General features: G+C 46.5%; 1 protein-coding gene across 5 annotated transcripts in view; it reads right to left on the bottom strand.

Moving 5' to 3' along the window:
* The window catches only part of CROCC2 (ciliary rootlet coiled-coil, rootletin family member 2), a 90,727-nt gene that overhangs the window by 54,655 nt on the left and 15,543 nt on the right, over positions 1-20,529 (bottom strand). For 4 of the 5 annotated variants that reach the window (XM_082221668.1, XM_082221667.1, XM_082221670.1 and 1 more), the window contains 12 exons: positions 19,562-19,645; positions 18,350-18,456; positions 17,320-17,479; positions 13,740-13,846; positions 12,230-12,427; positions 9,981-10,077; positions 9,690-9,779; positions 8,876-9,091; positions 7,969-8,168; positions 6,327-6,509; positions 3,481-3,625; positions 822-968 (listed from right to left, as the gene is read on the bottom strand). In XM_082221668.1, coding sequence (XP_082077794.1) covers positions 822-968; positions 3,481-3,625; positions 6,327-6,509; positions 7,969-8,168; positions 8,876-9,091; positions 9,690-9,779; positions 9,981-10,077; positions 12,230-12,427; positions 13,740-13,846; positions 17,320-17,479; positions 18,350-18,456; positions 19,562-19,645 — 1,734 coding nt within the window. The remainder of the gene's footprint in view (positions 1-821; positions 969-3,480; positions 3,626-6,326; positions 6,510-7,968; positions 8,169-8,875; positions 9,092-9,689; positions 9,780-9,980; positions 10,078-12,229; positions 12,428-13,739; positions 13,847-17,319; positions 17,480-18,349; positions 18,457-19,561; positions 19,646-20,529) is intronic. The other variant, XM_082221671.1, reaches the window with a different exon arrangement.

Below are 20,529 nucleotides of genomic sequence, written 5' to 3'. Positions count from 1 at the left end.
CACAGTTTTAGGATGAAAAAAAGCTTAGACTAGGACTCAGGGCAGTTGTATTTTGTTTTCAAATTTGCATCTGACAGGGCCAAAGAAGATGAAACAACAGAAGTCCATTATTGGATCTTCCATATTTTTACACTTTTGTAGAAAGTGATGGTGGTGTGTGTGTGTGTTGGACTGGGACCCTGGTACTAAGGGAGGAGAGAATTAGCTCTCTCCAACACATACGCTGTTTTCCTGATGATATCCCCTTCCCCAGTTGCTGTTTGCCCTATTAGGGAAAATGTACAGTATCATACAAAAATGCTATACTCACAGGATAAACAATAGCTTCAGGGAGTTTTCACAGGTATCTTGGCATTGTGAATGGGGGTGAGAGGGTAACAGACCCTCTCCCAGCAACAAAGTCCCAATTCAAGATCCCTACTCCTCCCCACACCTTGTAGACAGCTGTTTTTAACATTTTACACTAATGAGAGATTCATTTATATTCTCCTTTAGTTTAACTCTCATTCTGTCATAAGGCAGAGACAGCACTACTCGAAGGTTTCCTACCATCTTCCAAACACAACTAGAAGTGATAATTTTCAATCTTGGGCTCTGATAGATCATTTCCAGCATGCTGTTTGTAGCCCTTAAGGTGATTGCTATACCAGGGGTACAATCTGTTATCTCATCCTCCACCACAATTAAAGCTGGCTCAAATCCTCTGCCAGAGGTAGTTGACTCCACTTGCCCAATGGTAGGGCCATCTGTGCCTACATGCTCACATAAGCAGCGGCTATACTCAGCTACACCCTCTGCTACATCCTGGCTGTCTTTGTTACCTGTAGAATTATGCGGTTGAGGCTGACTTTGTCATGAGCCAGCCCTTCGTTCAGAGCACCCATCTTGGCTAACGAGTCTCTCAGCACAGCTTCTTCCGATTTCATCTTGTGTATGGAGAGCTCAAGGTTAGCATTAGTGGCTTTAACCTGAGGAGGAAATTGAGATACTGAATTTCACCTCCAACTCCAGGCTGCTTCCCCTTCAAGGCATAGCAATGGTGCCTCAGATGAGAAGCTATGCTTTAGGGAACAGAGATCCATAAACTCATGCCTAATTAACTTTATGGGGTAATCCAGATTTGACGATAGATAGGCAGCCTTTTCCGTGGAAGAACTGGGTCGGTTGTGGAATTTATACATTACATCAGCTGGACGGCATTTTGGTTGTAGTCTTTTATATTGCTGTTTAAATATCATTTACTGAGTGCTGAATGGCAGCATCTTCAATTGCATCTGTTGGTGTCTATTTGTGGACTGTGTGGCTTGGGTGCTTCAGAATCTCCTAAATGGTTAGATCAAATTATTGGATCTTCTCAGAAAGCTAAATCCATGAATGCTGCTTATAAATGCTTATTGGATCTTCATAAAGTAGATTTTAGGAACTTGGGAGAGTTGTGGAATAGGTAATTAGAATGTGTTATAAAACCCAAACAATGGAAACTGCTTTAGAATCTGTCCTGAAAGTTTCTCTAGATTTGAAATTGAGCCTGAGCCTGCCCCCCCCCAAAAAAAGTTGTTTCATGAATACTAGTCTCCACAACAGTTGTACAGGAAGACACGGTCCAATCCAGATAGATGCTGGAAGCGTAATGCTAAAAGGGCCTTGTTGAGGCATATGATGTTGGCACGTCCAGTGAGATATATTATTTTTGGTCTGAAGTTGCTGTCCATGTAAATGTTGCATTGTCAAAATATTTGATATTTGCATATATTCAGGTACTTTTAAACTATATTACTACAGCTTGGGGATTAACAGCAGGAAAACAAAAGACTTACACTTCAAACCTGAAAGAATAAATACCCACTATCCATTATGTAGTGGTCTGAGGACCTCCTCTCTTGCCACATTTGAACATTTTTTATTATTACTGTGTGTGTTTAAAAATCTATCCTTGAGGGTTTTTCTTTGTATCTGTATCTGTATGTGGCCTGTGCCAAACTTTTTTAAAAGGATCTATTTGTCCATTCCACACTCAATTTAATACCAATCAGTGCCTTTAAAAAACCCCAAAAACCACACCCTGAAACTAAAAAAGGGAAGAGGGAATCCTTAGCATTTGTGCATGCAAAAGTTAACACTATTTTTCTCTTTAAGATCAAGTCCATTGCATAACCAGGCAATATTATGTTAGGAAAATATAGTTCCCCCCCTGAAAGTTCATTCTAGCCAAAGTGTGGGTGGCAAAGAGATCTGCTCCTCACTTCAGCTGAGCCAATCTGAGCTGCTAGGGCAGTGTTCACAAGAGTGTTTTACCAAAATAGTTACTCATTCAGGGCCTGCCCTAACACTTTATTGGACCATGGCCTTGGCAGGCACATTATTTCCAAGAAAAGAGATTAAACTTAGCACACAGTTTACTGTTTTCAAATATCAAGTCCTGATGATGTGATGACATGCAATGGCACCCTCACCCACCGTTCTGCTTTCCCCTTAAAACATAAGGGACCAAAGCTGTCAGGAATGAAATTTGGTTCTTCTAGAGTGCTGGACTGTCTCAGACTCAGTAATGCTGCCCTCCTGGCTCAGCCTCTGGGATTCACAGTCAACTGTCAGCACTGGCTATCAAGATACAGCAGCTATGATTTTACATTCATTCTCTTTCCCCTTCCTCCATACCAGGCACTAATAGAAGCCCACGCGGAAAGCAAATATTCGGTGACATTTTCCAGAGTAAAAGGGCACTGTGCCTTTCTGCCTGGCATGGCTTTGCAATAAACCAAGCTCCCAAGACTTTTGGCAAGGGGCTTTTCCATAAAACCTTGGAACCCAACCATTACAGATCTATGGCCTTAGCCTGGTGGGACAATACTAGCCTCTCCCTCCAGACTCCCTGGTACTAGAAGTGGACAGCGACAGGCTACCAGTTGCACTAAGCTGCTGTTATTATTACTTTGCATGTTGCCCAGGTAACTCTTATTATGGGGTGGCTAATAAACTGAATTAACGATGATTAAAAACACATTTCCTGAAAAGTTCAAGGTGGCTAAACAAGAAACATACAAAAACAGTAAATGTTTTACAACTTATGCTTTGTACTTTTGTCTCCCAAGTCTCTGTACTTGCTGCCAGTCGAGTCCTGCTTTTGCACAACCTCTGGACTTAGCTGCTGCCTGTTCCTATCCTTGACTTTGGACAATCCCATACTTTGTTCTTAAGGCTGTCGCCTCTTTTCTTTAATTGGCTTCCTTTCCCATCTGACTACACAAGACTATGCGTGATAAAATCCTTTTATAGCTTTTACAATGCTATATGTAATTACTTCACATATAGAAAAGTCAAGATTTTGTTTTCCTAGAAAAGCAAATAGATGCTGGGGGTTTGGGGGGCCATGTCAGCAATAGTTAGAAACATAAAGGGAGAGGACAATATCCTCAGTTAGGGCAACAGACAGGAGGAGAGTTATTTGGCATATGGAATGTGCCTTCTGGCCACCCTTACTTTGGAAAGGGCTCCGCTCAAGCCTTCCTTCGCACTCTCTAGCATATCCTTCTCCAGCATGGTTTGGTTCAAAGTCTCCTTGACTGTCACCAGCTCTTTCTTCAGGGCAGACATCCTTTCCTCAAGCTGCTCCAGGGATCTTTGCCTGAGGAAGAAGAAAAGGTCTAACTATGCCTTGCACCAGCCAAGCCAGATTACGCTTAACTCATTGTGCCGATACACTTTGGGATGCCAATTAATGTCATTGGTGTTCAATTTTTTATTTCCATTATTACAGCTATCTTTCATGACCACATCCTTCTTGTTCCCCGACAACTGGCATGCAGAGGCTCACTGCTTCTGAGGCAGAATACAGCTATCATGACTTGCAGCGCTGATAATTCACACAAACTACGCCCAACATTATTAGCAAAGGCTATCTATCTGCCCAAGTGTGAGCCGATTTGGGCTCGCCCGCGGAGGCTGATGGACCCTGATAGATTCCGTCAAGCCTTGCGGGACCTTTCTCCCCCTGGCGACTCATTGACTGAGCTTGTTGAGGGCTGGAATACCCAGCTCCTGGCAGCCATCAATGAGATCGCACCTAAGCGCCCTCTGCGACCCCGCAGAAACCGGGCTCCCTGGTTTACTGAGGAGCTCCGGAAAATGAAGCGGGACCTCAGACGGCTAGAGCGAGTATGGCGGGGTGCCCGTGACGGAGCCTCAAGAACATCTTATAGGGTTTTTATGAAAACCTACGAGATGGCAGTGAAGGCCGCCAAGAAGTCCTACTTCTCGGCCTCCATTGCATCCGCTAGCTCTCGCCCGGCACAATTATTTAGTATAATTCGGTCTTTAACGTCCCTCGAAGGACAGCCAAATTTAAATAACAATTCGACACATAGCTGTGAGGCATTTGCGAGCTTTTTTGCGGAGAAGGTCCTGTCGCTCCGCCATGACCTCCCTGCCAATTTGGATACAATAAAAGAACTGGAGGCCCCTCGACTGTCCTCGGGTCCAGTATTGGACCACTTTGACCGGATATCCCCAGCCGATGTGGACAGACTCCTCCGAGCTGGAAAGCCCACCACTTGTCCTCTCGACCCGTGCCCGTCTTGGCTGATTAGAGCATGTCCAGACGAGGTGCGGGCCCCCCTGGGGGATATCATCAATTTGTCCCTTGGCACCGGGACATTCCCAGGGGAACTGAAGGAGGCAGTGGTGCGTCCGCTCTTAAAGAAAACATCATTAGATCCCTTAGATCTATCCAATTACCGCCCAGTTTCGAATCTTCCATTCCTGGGCAAGGTGATTGAGAGAGCGGTTGCTGAACAGCTTGGTAGGTTTCTGGATGAAACATCGGCTCTGGATCCATTCCAGTCCGGCTTCCGCGCTGGTCATGGGACCGAGACGGCTCTGGTCGCCCTAACAGATGATCTCCGTAGACAGCTGGACCGAGGCGGGTCGGGGCTGCTGATTCTTCTAGATCTGTCAGCAGCTTTCGACATGGTCGATCACGAACTTTTGGACCACCGCCTCGCCGACGTGGGGATCCAGGGCGCAGTCCTTCAATGGCTGCGCTCGTTTCTCTCTGGTCGGGGACAGAGGGTGGCGCTTGGGGGGGAACTGTCATCCCGCCACTCCTTGGTGTGTGGAGTGCCTCAGGGTGCGATTCTCTCCCCGATGCTTTTTAACACCTTTATGCGCCCCCTCGCCCAGCTTGTCCGGAGTTCTGGGCTGGGCTGCCATCAGTATGCCGATGACACCCAACTCTATCTGTTGATGGATGGCCATCCTGACTCGGCCCCAGACACACTGATCAGATGCTTGGAAGCTGTGGCTGGATGGTTACGTGGGAGCCGGTTGAAGTTAAATCCTTCGAAGACAGAGGTCCTCTGGCTGGGACGGGACGATATGGGATTGAGGGGGCAACTCCCATCTCTTGCGGGGGTGCAATTAGTGCCAGCACCGTCCGTTAAGAGTTTGGGTGTAATCTTCGATACCTCCCTCTCTATGGAGGCGCAGATTGCAGCTATAACAAAGGCGGCATTTTTTCATCTCCGCCAAGCTAAGCAGTTGGCCCCTTACCTCTCTCGCCCTGACCTAGCCACTGTGATCCACGCGACGGTCACCTCCAGACTGGATTATTGTAACTCGCTCTACGTGGGGCTGCCCTTGAGACTGACCCAGAAACTCCAGCGGGTGCAGAATGCCGCAGCGAGACTCCTTACGGGGTCTTCGCTGCGGGATCACATTCATCCGGTGCTATACCAGCTGCACTGGCTCCCAGTGGAGTACAGGATCAGGTTTAAGGTGCTGGTTTTAACCTTTAAAGCCCTATACGGCCTAGGACCCTCGTATCTACGGGACCGCCTCTCCTGGTATGCCCCACAGAGGAACTTACGGTCCTCTAATAAAAACATCTTGAAGGTCCCAGGCCACAGAGAGGTTAGGCTGGCCTCAACTAGAGCCAGGGCTTTTTCGGCTGCGGCTCCAACCTGGTGGAACGCTCTGTCACAAGAGACAAGGGCCCTGCAGGACTTGACATCTTTCCGCAGGGCCTGCAAGACAGAGCTGTTCCACCAGGCCTTTGGCTAGGGCACAGCCTGACTCCCTCCTTCAGCAATCTTTACAATACTTTAGTTTATGGTTGCCATTAATTTTGATTTTAATTAATTCTTATGATGTTTTTATATTATTGCACTTTTTTAGTGTTGTTAGCCGCCCTGAGCCCAGCTTCGGCTGGGGAGGGCGGGATATAAATAAAAATTTATTATTATTATTATTATTATGTCTTTGAAGACCAGCACAGAGAGCAGGATTGCCTTGTGCATCAAAGCACTAGGGACACAACTGCAGCACCTCACCCCCGCTCCAGCTCCTTCTTCGTTCTCTCCCTTTCCTTAATGACATCCTCCTTCTGTTCTTCCAGGAGTTTTCGCTGTCTCTGCAGCTCTCCATTCATAGTCTTCAGCCGCTCCACCTCCAGATGGGAGGAATCGAGCTGCTGATTCAGGCTTTCCACTGCCATTTCTGCGGCCTCCTTCTCTCTGGGGAGTGAAAAAACAGACAAAATATGAGCAACCTGGGGGTCAAGATAATGCACCCTGAAAACAGGCCCCAGTTTGTCTTGGGGTAGAAATACATGCTCTGCTTCCTCCACAAGATTTTAATGACCAACCACCACTTCTCTTTTGCAAGTAGGTGGGCTTACTTTCTTGCAGAGAAGGGGCAGGCAGGAGGAAGGCAATTAATCCTGCCCCACCAAAGGCCTTGAACAGGAAAAAAAAGTTTTCCAGAGGCAGGGGACAAAATCATAGAAAGGAAGTGCAAAGCAACTAAAAGCCATCTATTCAAACCCTCTGCCAAAAGCCAGGAGTACCGAATGCTGCAATTCAGACCCAATTATGCTGTAACATGAAATGTATCTGCAGCAAAAATGCCTCTATCAACCTACCTGTCTGCCTGCCTTTTCATCTGTCCATCTATCCATCCATTGTATTTGTACACCCCTCGTACAACTTAGTACAGCTTTCCCCAACCAGTTGTAGTCCAAAAATATCTGGAGGGCAGCAGGTAGGGGAAGGCTGATTTAGTGAATCCTTCAAATAATTTAAAGAGGGGCAAGGAGGGGGAAGCTGTCAAAAGTTCTTCTTTTAAATCCCCAACAAGGAACAATAGGCAGGTGCCACTCTATGCTACCCAATGACCTTCCTAGGACAAATTAATTTCACAGATACCCTTTTATATGCGTCCAAGATAAATAACACCGCTGTAATACTGTTGGGGCTAGTGGGGAGAGGCATTTGATAACCTTTGGCAGCAACGAATGCTGATGCATGTTATTCCCAAAGACATTGTTTCATCAACACTTTAAGAATCACTTTACATCTCTTTGGCTGACGACCACAACCGAAATGGGTGCAGAGGTGTGAAATCACATCATCAAAACAAGAGACCCCTTTTTGTTACTATGGAAAAGTGAGTTGTACAATATTCCTCATCCACCCACCAACCCAAGTCAAACTGTATCATGAATGTGCTGCCCTTAGGTAAGCACAGGAGGCTGCCTTATATTGAGTCACACAGCTGGCCTATTTAGTTCAGTATAATCTACACACACCAGCTTTTGCCATTGTGGCACCTCCAGATGTGCTGGCTGGTGCTGATGGGAGTTGCTATTCAAAACATCTGGAGGGGACCCGGTTGGCAGAGGCTGGTCTACGGTGACCAGCAGTGGCTTTCTAGGAGTCTTTCCCAGCCATGCCTGGAGATGCCAAGTACTAAATGCAACACATATGCTCTTATCTCTGAGCTGTGGACCCTCCTCAGATGTGAAGGGATGCAAGGCACAGGGAGTTTCCAGTCAGTGACGCGTCACTACGGAGGGCGATGGCTTCCTTTCTGAGATGCTTATTTGATGGTCACAATCTACTTAACCACCTGAAGGACTGAGTCAGAGCCATGTCACTCAAAAGCATTAACAGATCTGAAGGCTCCCTCTTTCACCTTCCAAGCACCTCCACTGAGGCTTTCCAGCGTTGCAGTTCCCTCCTGCAATCCTCCAGTGACCGGGTCAGCTCTTCACATTCCTGCCTCTCTTCCTGCAGCCGCTGTTTTGCTGCCTGCGCTTCCTGCTGGCAGTCAGCGAGCTGCTTCTTGACAGTTCCCAGGGCATCCTGGCAAGACTCCAGCTGCACACGCAACTCCTGTTCATTAAAAAAAGAGGGAGCAAGCAGGAAACCCCTTCCACATCATACAACACGATATGCACAGGGGGGGGGGATACCTCATTTAACAGGTGGGCAAGTGCTGCAATCAACACCTTCACTGATGCTGAGGAGCTGAGTCTCTATAGCCAGGGAAGCCGGATTTTGTAAATAAATACAGAAATCTGTGGTTTAGGTAAACCCAAAATGTGCAGAAGAGGCATTGCTGGTTTCCTGAGCTCCATCATTTGGCTATGCCTGCATCCATGAGGGATATGGACACTAAGAGTGGGTGCAAAAGGGTGTTGCAGCTGTTGCCTTGACAAAGGCCAGGATTGGGGGGTGGGGTGGGGGTGCGGAGAGTTCCTGTGGCATCAGGTACACCAAGAGCTCAAGGGGGTGGCAGAAGGAGCTGCCAATTTCTCTTGGCGAAATCCAGCAAGGTCAGGGCAGTGTGGATGAAGCAGCAAAAGTGCCAGATTTGGTGCACCTGCACAGCACCAACCTCACTGTCTCGCCCCTCCCAGTAAACAGCAGCAGTGACGCTGCAGCTGGGAGGCCATTGTTGCCGCACCTCCTGGTTTCAATACTCTGTGAAATTTAGAATTTTATACATATTTTGAAATAACTGTAAGTTAGAAGCATTAGATGACTGTATCACTGTACTCTCTCTCAGATTTATAACCGTAAACTCAGGATATCCAAACCTGTTCATGCTGCTGTGATTTCTGGATAGCAGCACGAACTGCTTGCAGTGCTGCATTCTGAAGTGATGAAGGGTGTGCCCGGGATGGTGATACTCGCCGGCGGTGGGGAGAGCTGGAGCGCAGAGGGGAGGTCTGCCATAGGGTGTCTTCCTCTGACGAGGTTCTTGTACTTTCCAAGGAACCGAGTCCTGTGCTCTTGGATTCAGACAAAGCCAGCTAGGAGGAGGGTTGAGAGGAAGTGAATGCCAGTCAAATCCATCACAAGTTATTATACCGTAATGAGACTGGGGTTGAACTACGTGGGTTCCCCACATCCCCCACCCTAACTCTGTGAGAATATGGTTGTAAGAAGAGACTGCTAAAGAGGCCTGGCAGATTCCATCACAGGTCTATGAGATTTAGTGGGTCTGGATCGGGCTAGAAGTTTGTGTCTATGCGTAGAGACTTTACATTTGGGGTAAGTTAACACTGGTGGCAGCCACCAATGATGGAAAACAAACTAAGCTCAAGTTCAAAATGGCTGCAGACTGCCTACCACTGATGCATGTCCAGAAGCCCAATGGAGGATGGTGAGTACCACCAACAAATAGTGGTGGTGAGAGAGAAAGCAGATGGTGTTCTATAGGTTTCTCTCTCACTATAGCACCCTTTAATTTCAGCTGGGCTTGTGTAAGAACTTCCTAGTGAATCGAGCATCAATTTCTACTCAAGTTAGATGTCTACCATCAAATTACACAGAGTGAGTCAGAGTCGTCTTGTGAATGTGTATATAGCAATTTAACTGGATTACAGGGTAGGTAAAAGTTTCGCACACCTTTGTGATGCTGTTCAAGCTATGTTGCAAATATTCGATTTCTTCTTTCAGGTCCTTCACCTCTTCTAGATCTCCAGTCTTACTGGCCTCCTAGTGTTCAAAGACAAGCAGTTTCTCAGAAATGGACATGGGGAAAGGGCACAGAAAGTATGAGAAGGCAGGTGTGTGTGGCAGTGCAAGCCAGTGTGTATGTATTAGGCTGTGCATTTTTGTGAGGATGTATATGTCGGTAAGGCTATGTGTGTTTGCCTGAGAGAGTGACAGAAAGGGGGGGTTTGTGGGTACGTATACCAATTTCTGAATGTCCATTTTTAGGGCAGAGATGGTCTTCTCTTTCTTTGCGTTCTGTTCTTTAAGTTTATCTCCTAATGTGGTCAACTCTGCAATCCTGTAAGACACAAACCAGACATAGGTGGCAGATTGATCAGGAGTGAAAACATATGACCTCAAAAGACTCAATTCGTCATACTCTTGGGATCATTAAGCCACCAATTCACACATCACATTAAAAAGATACATGGTCAGAGGCTGACAACAATTTTTAAGAGCTGAAAGTAGCTTCAGAAAGGCTTCCCTTCCCACTATGTATTGTCCTGGACAAGTTCACACAAAGACTGGGAGAAAGCAGATTCAGCAAGAGGTCTTGGGTTGATGGAGAAAACAGTCAATAAGGATCCAGATGGTGTGGAGCCAATTCAAGATCAAGAACCAATGGCGAACAAGAGCTGTCAGATTTACAGTCCTATAGTACCCCCCCAGATATCCCAGAGAGCAGACATCGTTTTCCAATAGTTCCTAGGTCCCAGTTTGCCTTTACATCCTCTCTGGATGGCTATTCCTTACAGGCTCTGCCCCACTCCCCGAGGAGCAGAGAGCCTCAAAGAGTAGTCCTCTGGGCTAGAACCAAGCACTCCATTGCCTCTCTATTACTTCTCGCCAGTGGTACTGGTTGCAACTGACAACTGCAACTGAGAACTGGGAAGTGTGAAGCCTTTGTTCCTGAGGGAGCTAGTCCCTTTGAGAATCCAGCTTGGGGACTACTATCTCCAAGGAACCCACCTTATAGGGGATGCTGGCTCGAAATGCTCCTTGCTATTCAACTTGGGCACCACCATGCCAGCTTGCATCAATGGCTCTCCTGACCTGGCTGCCAGCTCTTCCTTTGTTTCAGTGCCCTGGTCACTGCTCATAGTTGAGATTGTGACATGCAAATATGTTTCTTTGTTTTGTCCCAATGCCACCTCTGGGTTACCGGAAGCAAACGCTGGGTATGCATAGACATCACAGAGAGTGCCCCCTCCATTAAAAGTGCCTTCCATTCTAAGAGAGCCAGTGTGGTGTAGTGGCTAGAGTGTTGGATTAGGACCTGAGGGACTAAGAATATAAGAGGAGCCCTGCTGGATCAGACCAATGGCACATCCAGTCAGCATCCTGTTCTCACAGTGGCCAACCAGTTGCCCATGCGAAGCCCGTAAGTAGGACAGGAATGCAACAGCACTCTGCCCACCTGCGATTCCCAGCAACTGACAGTGGAGGTAGAACACAGCCATTGTGATTTAGAAGAGTTTGGATTTGATATCCCGCCTTTCACTCCCCTTCAGGAGTCTCAAAGCGGCTAACATTCTCCTTTCCCTTCCTCCCCCACAACAAACACTTTAGTAGCTGTTAATAGCCTTGTCCTCCGTGAATTTGTCCAATCCTCTTTTAAAGTTGGTGGTCATCACAAGTTCCATAGTTTAACTACATGCCGTGTGAAGGAAGTGCAAATCCCCACTCAGCCATGAAGCACTGGACGACCTTGGGCTAGTCACCGTCTCTCAGCCTAACCTACTTCACAGGGTGGTTGTTGTCAGGATAAAATGGAGAGGGAGACAAGTGTGTACGCCACCTTGAGGTTTTCGGAGGAAAGGTGGAATATAAATGCACCTTTGATAACAGCAGTAACAACACATTATTGTGCCATGATTCACGGACCCAGAGAGATGGGCTGTGTCTAATAGGTCATACTCAGGGTGGACGCACTGAAATCCATTGACTTGACTTGACTAACAAGCCCATTGCAATCAGTGGGTTGATTCTGCTGGATATAAAGGTAAAGGTAAAGAACCCTTGACAGTTAAGTCCATTATCGAATGATTCTGGGGTTGCGGCACTCATCTTGCTTTACTGACCGAGGGAGCCGACGTTTGTCCACAGACAGTTTTTCCAGGTCATGTGGCCAGCATGACTAAGCCGCTTCTGGCGAAACCAGAGCAGCGCACGGAAACACCGTTTACCTTCCCGCCGGAGCAGTACCTATTTATCTACTTGCACTTTGACGTGCTTTCAAACTGCTAGGTTGGCAGGAGCAGGGACCGAACAACGAGAGCTCACCCAATCGTGGGGATTCAAACCACCGACCTTCTGATTGGCAAGCCCAAGAAGCTCAGTGGTTTACACCACGGTGCCACCCACGCTGGATATAGCAACGGGCAAACTTTTACCCCACTTTAAAAGTGTGTGCCCCAAAGACCAGAGGCACCTGCGAACGCTCTTCTAACCTGGAGTTCAATTCAGCTTTCTCTCCATCCCACTGGCTCTGCAGCTGGATCATCTCCCGGACTTTCTCCCGAAGCTGCTTCTCCAGCAAACAGGTGGAGCTGCTTTCCGAGAGGCGCAGGTTGGAATCCAAGTTGAGGCAGGCGGTCTGGAGGCGGCGGGCAGCTCTTGCCATGTCGGTCCCTGCCTCAGCGAGACCTCTGGTAATGAGGGAGTAAAAATCTTTTCTCATTCAGCATTCCCACATTTTGTCTCTGGCAAGGCCAGCTGAGAGCCAGAAGTTACAGTTGAAAGCTAGGATGGGTTCTATTTAGGGTTAGGCCGTAGGGGCATGGTTTTCAGATATAATAACAACGTAAGAAGGACCTGCTGGATCAAGTCAATCCTCCATCTAGTCCAGCTTCCTGTTCTTGCAGTGGCCAATCAGGTGCCTGCAGGAAACCTGCAAGCAGAACCCAGGCACAATGACGGCTCCCACATCAAATGGGGGCGCCTTTTGCGTGGTCACGCGCAGCCCCCTGGATCCCAGTGCGACTCCTGGTAGTTTGGGCTGACTTCATCCTCCCCAGGCTGGATACCTGGAGGTCTCTGCCTACCTCAGCCAATCGCCCAATCCTGCCTGGGGAGGTGTTGCCAGGGGATTGGCCAGGTAAGGGGAGGGGCCGTCTTGCCCACACAATAGAAGGTGAAGTTTACCTGCGAAGCAGCAGTTGGCTCCAGAGCTTCTCCCACCCTCCCCTCCCTCAGTTAAGTCTTCTTTGCAGATTAACCTCTTCTCCACAGGTATACAGGCGCTGTTACATCAGGGTCGGAAAGGAATTTTCCTGCATTGGCAGGTTTTGCCTTTCCCGTAGCAGAACGTCACAACTTTGGCAGTTTCAGGCCAAGGGCGGAATCCTTTAGTCTATCTTCCTAAATGGAGGGGGGGGCGTGAAGTGGTGACCCACACCCCCCTTGCGGCGGTGATACCAGGGTTCCCTGTTAAAGGGGCCCTGAGGGGAGGCATTGGGCATTCTACAAGAGGTTGTCATTGCTCTCCCATCCAACGGCGGTGAAATGGGGGGCGGGCTCTCTGCTTGAACATATGTTCTCCAGAGCCAGTCCAAGCCCCACACATTCTGGATAACCCTGAAGTCTCCCAGATCCCCGGCTGGGGACTGGGAAGGATAAACTCAGCCCAATGCCTGAGCCTGAAACTTAATAAAGTTGTGGCCAACTTTAATCCCATGGCACGTCGTCTTGAGTCATTATTCCGCTCGGGGGTCGCCTGGGGTTGGGGGGACTCCGCCTGTCCATGCAATACTCTGCTGTGGTTTCCACCAACTGGGATATATTTTGCCCCTCCCCAAATGCTTCGCATTGGCGTTTTTGGAGCTGATGACACTCAATATTTTTAAACAACGAGGTCCCCCTATGAAGGCATCAACAGCACAGGCAAATCTTTCAGGCATTTTCTAGAGAGCCCTCAGGGTCCCTCTTGTAGCAGTGCTGCTACACTGAGGGAGAACCCACCTCTCCATGGTTGTGCGGAGCTCTGCAAAGTTGCCGCGGAGTGTGGCGGCTTGACGCCACAGCAGCAGGATCCCACTGTGCTCGCTGCTTAAATAGGAACTGTAACTCTGCAAAGGATGACGGAGAGAACAGGATACGGACATGTCACCGGTCCCAGCACTTCAACATTTTATTAACTGAGAGCTGCAGAGAGTTACCTCCCTCCGACCCCCATTTGTATTACTCGCTACACTAAACCATCTTTCAAAATCTGTTCAAGATCCTATATGAGTAAGGCATGGGAAACAGAATGTTTTTGCCCCTGCTGCAGGCAAGTAGAAGGGTTACAGAAGATACTATTTAAATTTACCTACAACTCACTAGTTTGCTTTCCTGGCACTTCTTGTTTTGCAAGCTGCGATGGACGTTTGGAAAAGTAAGGCAGAAAATGTTAAATAAATAACTTGCAACTAACCTTCAGTTTCCAATAAATAGTACTTTCAAGCCAGGCAGGGATACTGCTGCGTCATCCCCGAAACACACAACAAAACTGTTAAAATGCAAACCAGGAACTTGACGAAATGCTTCCTCTCCAAGGTTGTAGCGAGGCTGGCATCAACTCTGGCTGCGCAAATAAGAGCTCTGAGCTCAGAACTTGGCCAACGTATATATGAGCTAATATTTTGCTGTACACATGAGTATGTCTCAGTGCTTGTAAAAGAAATCTATACATACAGGTTATTGTTCTGCAGTCCAAATAAATAAATAAATAACACCACCAAAGGCTTTGCTGTTTAGAACTGGAGTTTTCAAGGTTTCCTATTGGATCCAGACTCCTTCTCACAGAGGAGCTCTTTCATAATACTGGAAGAGCTCCAGCAATGCCTTGGTGGTCTCCGCTCCATAGAAGGGTAATCCAACAGCAATTTTAACTAGAGCACTACTACATCTGGTTAATAGGGTATGGAAATACTAAAGCAGTGGCAAATATGACATGATAGAAGTGTCACTGGGTTAAAAATGCCAACAGCCCGTTATGGAATCAGAATGGCCAAGATCACTCTGTTTGTTCTGAGAGAGGGGCAGTCAAAGAAAGAGTCAGAGAGAGACAAATGGCTTCTCAATCAGGACAGATCATATTCAGGGAGAACCTAGAAGAACAAAAAGCAGGCCAATGGAGGGGGAGACTCTCCAAAGATATATAGACAGAGAATCAGTGAATTGTAGCAAAATATTCAAGGTTAGCGGGATGAAGCTGCTAAGATGAATGAAACAATGCCAACAGAGCAGAGAGCCAAGAAGTACAACTGACTCCAGTGTAACAATTCTCACTTCAACACTAATAGTCCATGTTGACCCAACAAGAAAAGTGATGGGTGAAGGCCAAGTATTACATATTTTGGTACACAGCTTGTTTACAGCCGGCATTTACAAGCAAGATAATTATGAAGATTGGGAATAATTTATCTTTGAAGCAGCAGAGTCAAGGACAACTTGGCCCAGAGGGTTTTACTGTGAGTGTTGGAACACTCCCCATTTTTTCTGGTGGCCAGGAACATCAGTGTAGTGATGTGGCATTAACCTTCTAGCAGCATAGGAGATATCATGAAATTTCAGGTGGAAGAAAGAATTCTGGATTTGTTCCTGTGCTGGAGTTTCAGCGCCATTAACGTAAGTAAGAGCCAAACAAGGGAGGATGGCAAAGAAAAAGGAAATCACAAAGGTGCTGGCATAAGAGAGAAGGGTTAGGAAATGGTGCTATTTGTGTTTGCAGTAATGCTAAGGCATAAGGTTTTGTTTAGTCAGCTATACTGAGCATGAGCTGTGTGCTGCAGCTTATCTGGATGAGGATGCAGAAGGACAGAGCAAGGTGACATCAAGCCAGCATGGGCCTATTGGTGGGACCAGCAGACTGGCTTCACCGATGGACCCACGCATATCCCTGAAAGCAATGGCTGGGGCAGATTCCAGATAGTGAACAGTGTGGCAAGGTTACAATAAACTGTACTCTACGCATTCGGAAACAAACCCAAGGCAAAACTGTTGATACATGACAACAATTCTGAATTCACTAACCCTGTACAATGTTTGGTGCCCCTCAGTCTTGTAGATAAAACTCTTTAGCAGTTGGCCTGTGTCCTCTTCGAGAGGAGAGATGCTTATTCATTGAACCAAAACACACACTGCCTTTGCTAACTAGGAACTCTGCATTTTGCCAAATACAAATACTCTGCCAAACCCAAGCTGGATTTACAATGCATAATAAATTCAAAAATGCAGCGTCCACAACCAACATTTATTTTCTAGAGAGTTTATTTTGATCTGGGGTTTTTTATGAGATAGAAAAGAGGGGACAGTAAGAGAAGAGGGAAAAGGAGCTCCCCCCCCCAAAGAAGGAGTAGGGGCCAAACTATAAATGATTTTTATGCAAGCAACTAGCAATAGCATTGTTTGTTTTTAAGGTAAACAGCGGGGGCTGGGCTTGAACAGGACAATGTGGGTGGTGGGTGGGAGAGTGGGATTGAACCCTTTGCCAACACTGTAGTCCTGAGCCAGATCAGTTGCTCCTTCAATACATAACATGTTATATAGGCATTCAGAGGAAAGCTCCCACTGCCAACAACAGGACTGCAAGGAAAGAGGGAATACGGGCTATGGCACTCCCCAAAGGACTGGAACTGGAGAAATACAGTTGTACCTTGGAAGTTGAATAGAATCCATTCTGGAAGTCTGTTCGACTTCCAAAATGTTTGGAAACCAAGGCGCGGCTTCCGATTGGCTGCCAGAAGCTCCTGCAGCCAATCGGAAGCCGCAGAAGCCGCATTGGACATTTGAGGTTCCAAAGAACATTCACAAACTGGAACACCAACTTCCAGGTTTGTGGCGTTCGGGAGCCAAAACATTTGAGTCGCAAGGCGTTCGTCAACCAAGGCATGGGTGTAGTAATTTTAGCGCCTGCTAAAAACATTCCCATTTAGACAAGCCTACTTAGATGCTTAGAGAATGGAGGTAATTTTAATCACAAGCCTACCTAGATGCTTAGAAAATGGAGGTAATTTTAATCAGTTTTAGTATTTTAACTTTTGTCTGCTTTAAAATAGGGCTGTACATTTTTCTTGATTTTCTTAGAATCATAGAATAGAATCATAGAGTTGGAATAGACCACAAGGGCCATCGAGTCCAACCCCCTGCCAAGCAGGAAACACCATCAGAGCACTCCTGACATATGGTTGTCAAGCCTCTGCTTAAAGACCTCCAAAGAAGGAGACTCCACCACTTATCTTTTTGTAAACCGCTTTGAGGATTTTTTAAAAAATAAAATATCAAAATAATAAAACAGCAGCCTGGAGGGACCATGAGCTGAACCAGTGAAGGTACTGAAGATGAAACAGCGATAGTTGACTCTGAATTTTCTGGAGTGCTGCTCCTATGAACAGCCAACCCAACAAGATGCTGAGTTGAGCAAAGAATTGGTACAAAAAAACTCCCAGTGCCAAATCTGCTACAGGTGTATAGTACAATGGTGCAACATGAAGAAAATGGATTTCTAATCATTATGTTGCCTGGCATTTCAAAAAGCAACCAATAGGATATATTGTACCTCCCTGCCCTTGTGCCACTGGGACTCCTTCTGTTCACTCCTCAGCCTGTGCACTTCAGCGGTTGCCCTCTCCAACTCCCCTGCTAGTCTTTGTTTTGAGGAGTTCATCTGGTCCAGCTGTTCCCGAAGAAGAGTATTCATCTGGGAAAGACTGGTGCTCCTAAGACAAAAAATTAGAAAGCCAAGGACAGTGTTTTCCAGCACAATCACAATATGGCACACTCTAGTTCTTTTGAATCCAAGAATTCCTTTATGTCTTTATGTATATCAAACCACATTAGTCACAACAAAGGCTTTGTACTAAGTAATAATAAAAATGGTGGGTTTTGAGCAAGTCCCACCCTTTGGGACAAGACCTGCCCTTATTTGTATGACATCAGGCATAGGGCAGGGAGGTAAAGGTTGCCCATAATGGCCTCATGGGCGAATGGGGCACCCAGTGAGCTGGAGGTTCCCCACCCCAGCTTAGGATAAAAGGAATGGAATATGGATCTGACACACCTAAAATATTGTTCATGATTTGCAGTAATAGATTCAGGGATGCTGCTACCATCAAATGAAAGTTCAATGACATACAGTTGTACACTTCAAATGGAACATTAATTTATACCATTCCTGTGGATAAAATACCATGACCACAATTTAAAGAAATAGTCACCAGTGGGGGACCTCTAGCATACGAGTCTAATTATGCCCAGCATGGCTCCCAGGTGAGGCAAGGCCATTTCCTACAAACCATGGCCACCTGGCATCCTGTGGCATCAGATGTGGGGCAGGATACAGTTGTCTATCAGGAGCTTAAAGGAACTCTTGATGGTGCTTTCAAAAGCAGGGATCTCTGCCGGCGCTGAGCAGTTGCAGCAAATCTCTTTGAAGGTGTTCTCTCTGCCTCAACCAGCTGACTGGTGATGAAAGTGTGTCTTCAAAGGAGGCTACCATAACCACTGATCAGCTGATCACTGAAGAGCAGTATTGCCAGTATACAAATGTACCATATAAACAAACCCCCTGAAGCAAATGGCAACCTCACCTCTGCTGCTCCTCTTCCAGGTGGATGAGAGTGCTCTCCAGCTCTGTATTGTGGTCATGCTCAAAGCGGAGTAAATGCGACTCCGTTGAGTCTAACCTCATCTGCGCCTAGAAAGATGACGGATTGTGCATCAATATTAAAGCAGCGCACAGAATGATTGGCTGGCAGGAGCTATAGAAATACGCATGTCCTTACATATATGTTGTACAGCACAGAATCTGTTTAAGGCAATAGGAGACTTAGAATCCCGAAACTGCTTTTTAAAAATAAATATTTGGATTTGGGAGGTCTGTGATTGGGAGAAAAGGTAGGCAGCATTAAAGACAGCCATTTCCTAAACCCTCAGAAATAAAACAGGTTCTGGGCAGGGGTTTTTCATAGACGTGGGAGAGGTAATCATCCCACATAGCTCTGTATTTCTTCACATGACACTATCATGTCATAAGAATTCCTAGAGCCTAGTTCCTTCAGCTAAACTCTTCTCATGGGTAGTAAAAAAATGTGAAGCGAAAGAATATGATGGCAACAGGCTAGATGTGGATGGGAAGAATTTCTATCCTTTTTCTCACACCACCATGTCATGTTCCCCTGCCCTGGTCACCTTTTTCCTGAACTACAAAAGCCCCAAATGTGGTAACCTTTCATTGCAGGGAAGTTGCTTCAACTACATGATCATTTTGGTTGCCCCTTTCTGCACCTTCTTCTGCTCAAATTGCACTGTGAGGCACTAGGGATCTCTAGTTAAAGCGCGGCGATAATTGCCTTTTAAGAACCGCTCCGTGTTTAGGCTTCTCACATATAATTGTAGTCATGCATAGGTTCCCCTCTGTGAATTATAATCCCCTCTAAACCCCACAGGCTTTAGCCTTATATAATATTATTACTCTGTTGTGAAAAAGGCTTTGTACCCAGAACGTCCTTCATAAAATAAAAGTACTCCACTGGTTGCCTATATGGCCTGTACTTTACACACACAAAACACCACCAAACTGGACATTCAGAAAACCAGTGGGAGTCTTTAAATGATATGAACTACACAAAGACTACTTGTACCATGTATGTCATTAGGCTAGGCTGTCTGCCAAGCGCTCGCTCCAATTAAAGGTGCATGGCGTGAGGGGACAGCGATCTACAAATTGCCCACAGTGCTAGCAGTCAGGCTGCCACATGCTTCATCACGATCATTTATAGCATGAGAAAAGCCATGCGCACCATCTGTTTCTGATGCTCACACTCGGAGGTTTTCTCCAGCAGTTGTTGCTCCAGCTCCCCACATCTTTTCTTGTACTGCAGCATCTACGCCAGGGAATAGAAGCAGCAAGGCACTGCTATGAAACCATCACATCAGCGCAAGGATTTATGCTTGCCCCATGGAACTTCCCCCATGTGTCCCCTCCCCAAATTTGCACCAGAGGGCTACGGGGTAGGGGTGGGGGACTGTCAAAATAGATTTAGAGGGGTGTAGGTTGGAGAAAAGAAAAAGAGGAAAGTCCCATTGCGTTGTAGGGGGTTGGAGCAGATGAACCTTGAGCTCCCTTCCAACTCTGCAATGCCATGATTCTAAGTGTTGATCCTTGTGCTGACAGGATGGTTCCTTAGCACTGCACTGGGTACAAGCCTTAGGTAAAGAGAATTAAAAGAGAAGACAAGAGAGAACAAAGGAAGGAACCAGCAGCCCAGGTGAAGCTACTTACCAGGAATAAAAGAGGCACGAAGAATGAAAGCTTGATCCACGAGGCCAATTTATCCAACAACTTTAACAGGTCTTCAACAAATTCTAAAGAGACTTCTGAAAACTTACTTGGACTACTACCATGACATCTGATGGAGGTTGGTGAGTGTAATAAAACACAGACTATGATAAGAGCCAGACCAAGAGAACCAGAAGTATGCAGTCACATACAGTATTAAGTTCCACTACAGCTATGCACAAGATATCAACTTTGCCAATCTGTAGTCTAACACCCCCCCCCAAACTTTATCCTATGCAAGCAATTGTTAAAGAATGTAACAAGTTCTGCCCCCATTGACTGGCATTGTTGACCAGAAGATCAAGTATTTTTTTAAAAAACACACACACAAAACTCATAAAACTTTACACCAGGACAGAAGCTGATACTTACTGTAGGGAACATGCATCACACAGTTGATGTATTCAAGCTCCTCAGACTGCATGCACA

The sequence above is a fragment of the Podarcis vaucheri genome, assembly GCF_965113315.1.
Source record: "Podarcis vaucheri genome assembly, chromosome: 5".
Lineage (NCBI taxonomy): Eukaryota > Metazoa > Chordata > Lepidosauria > Squamata > Lacertidae > Podarcis > Podarcis vaucheri.
The sequence above is the reverse complement of the archived record's forward strand: the minus strand, read 5'-3'. Positions and strand labels throughout refer to the sequence as shown.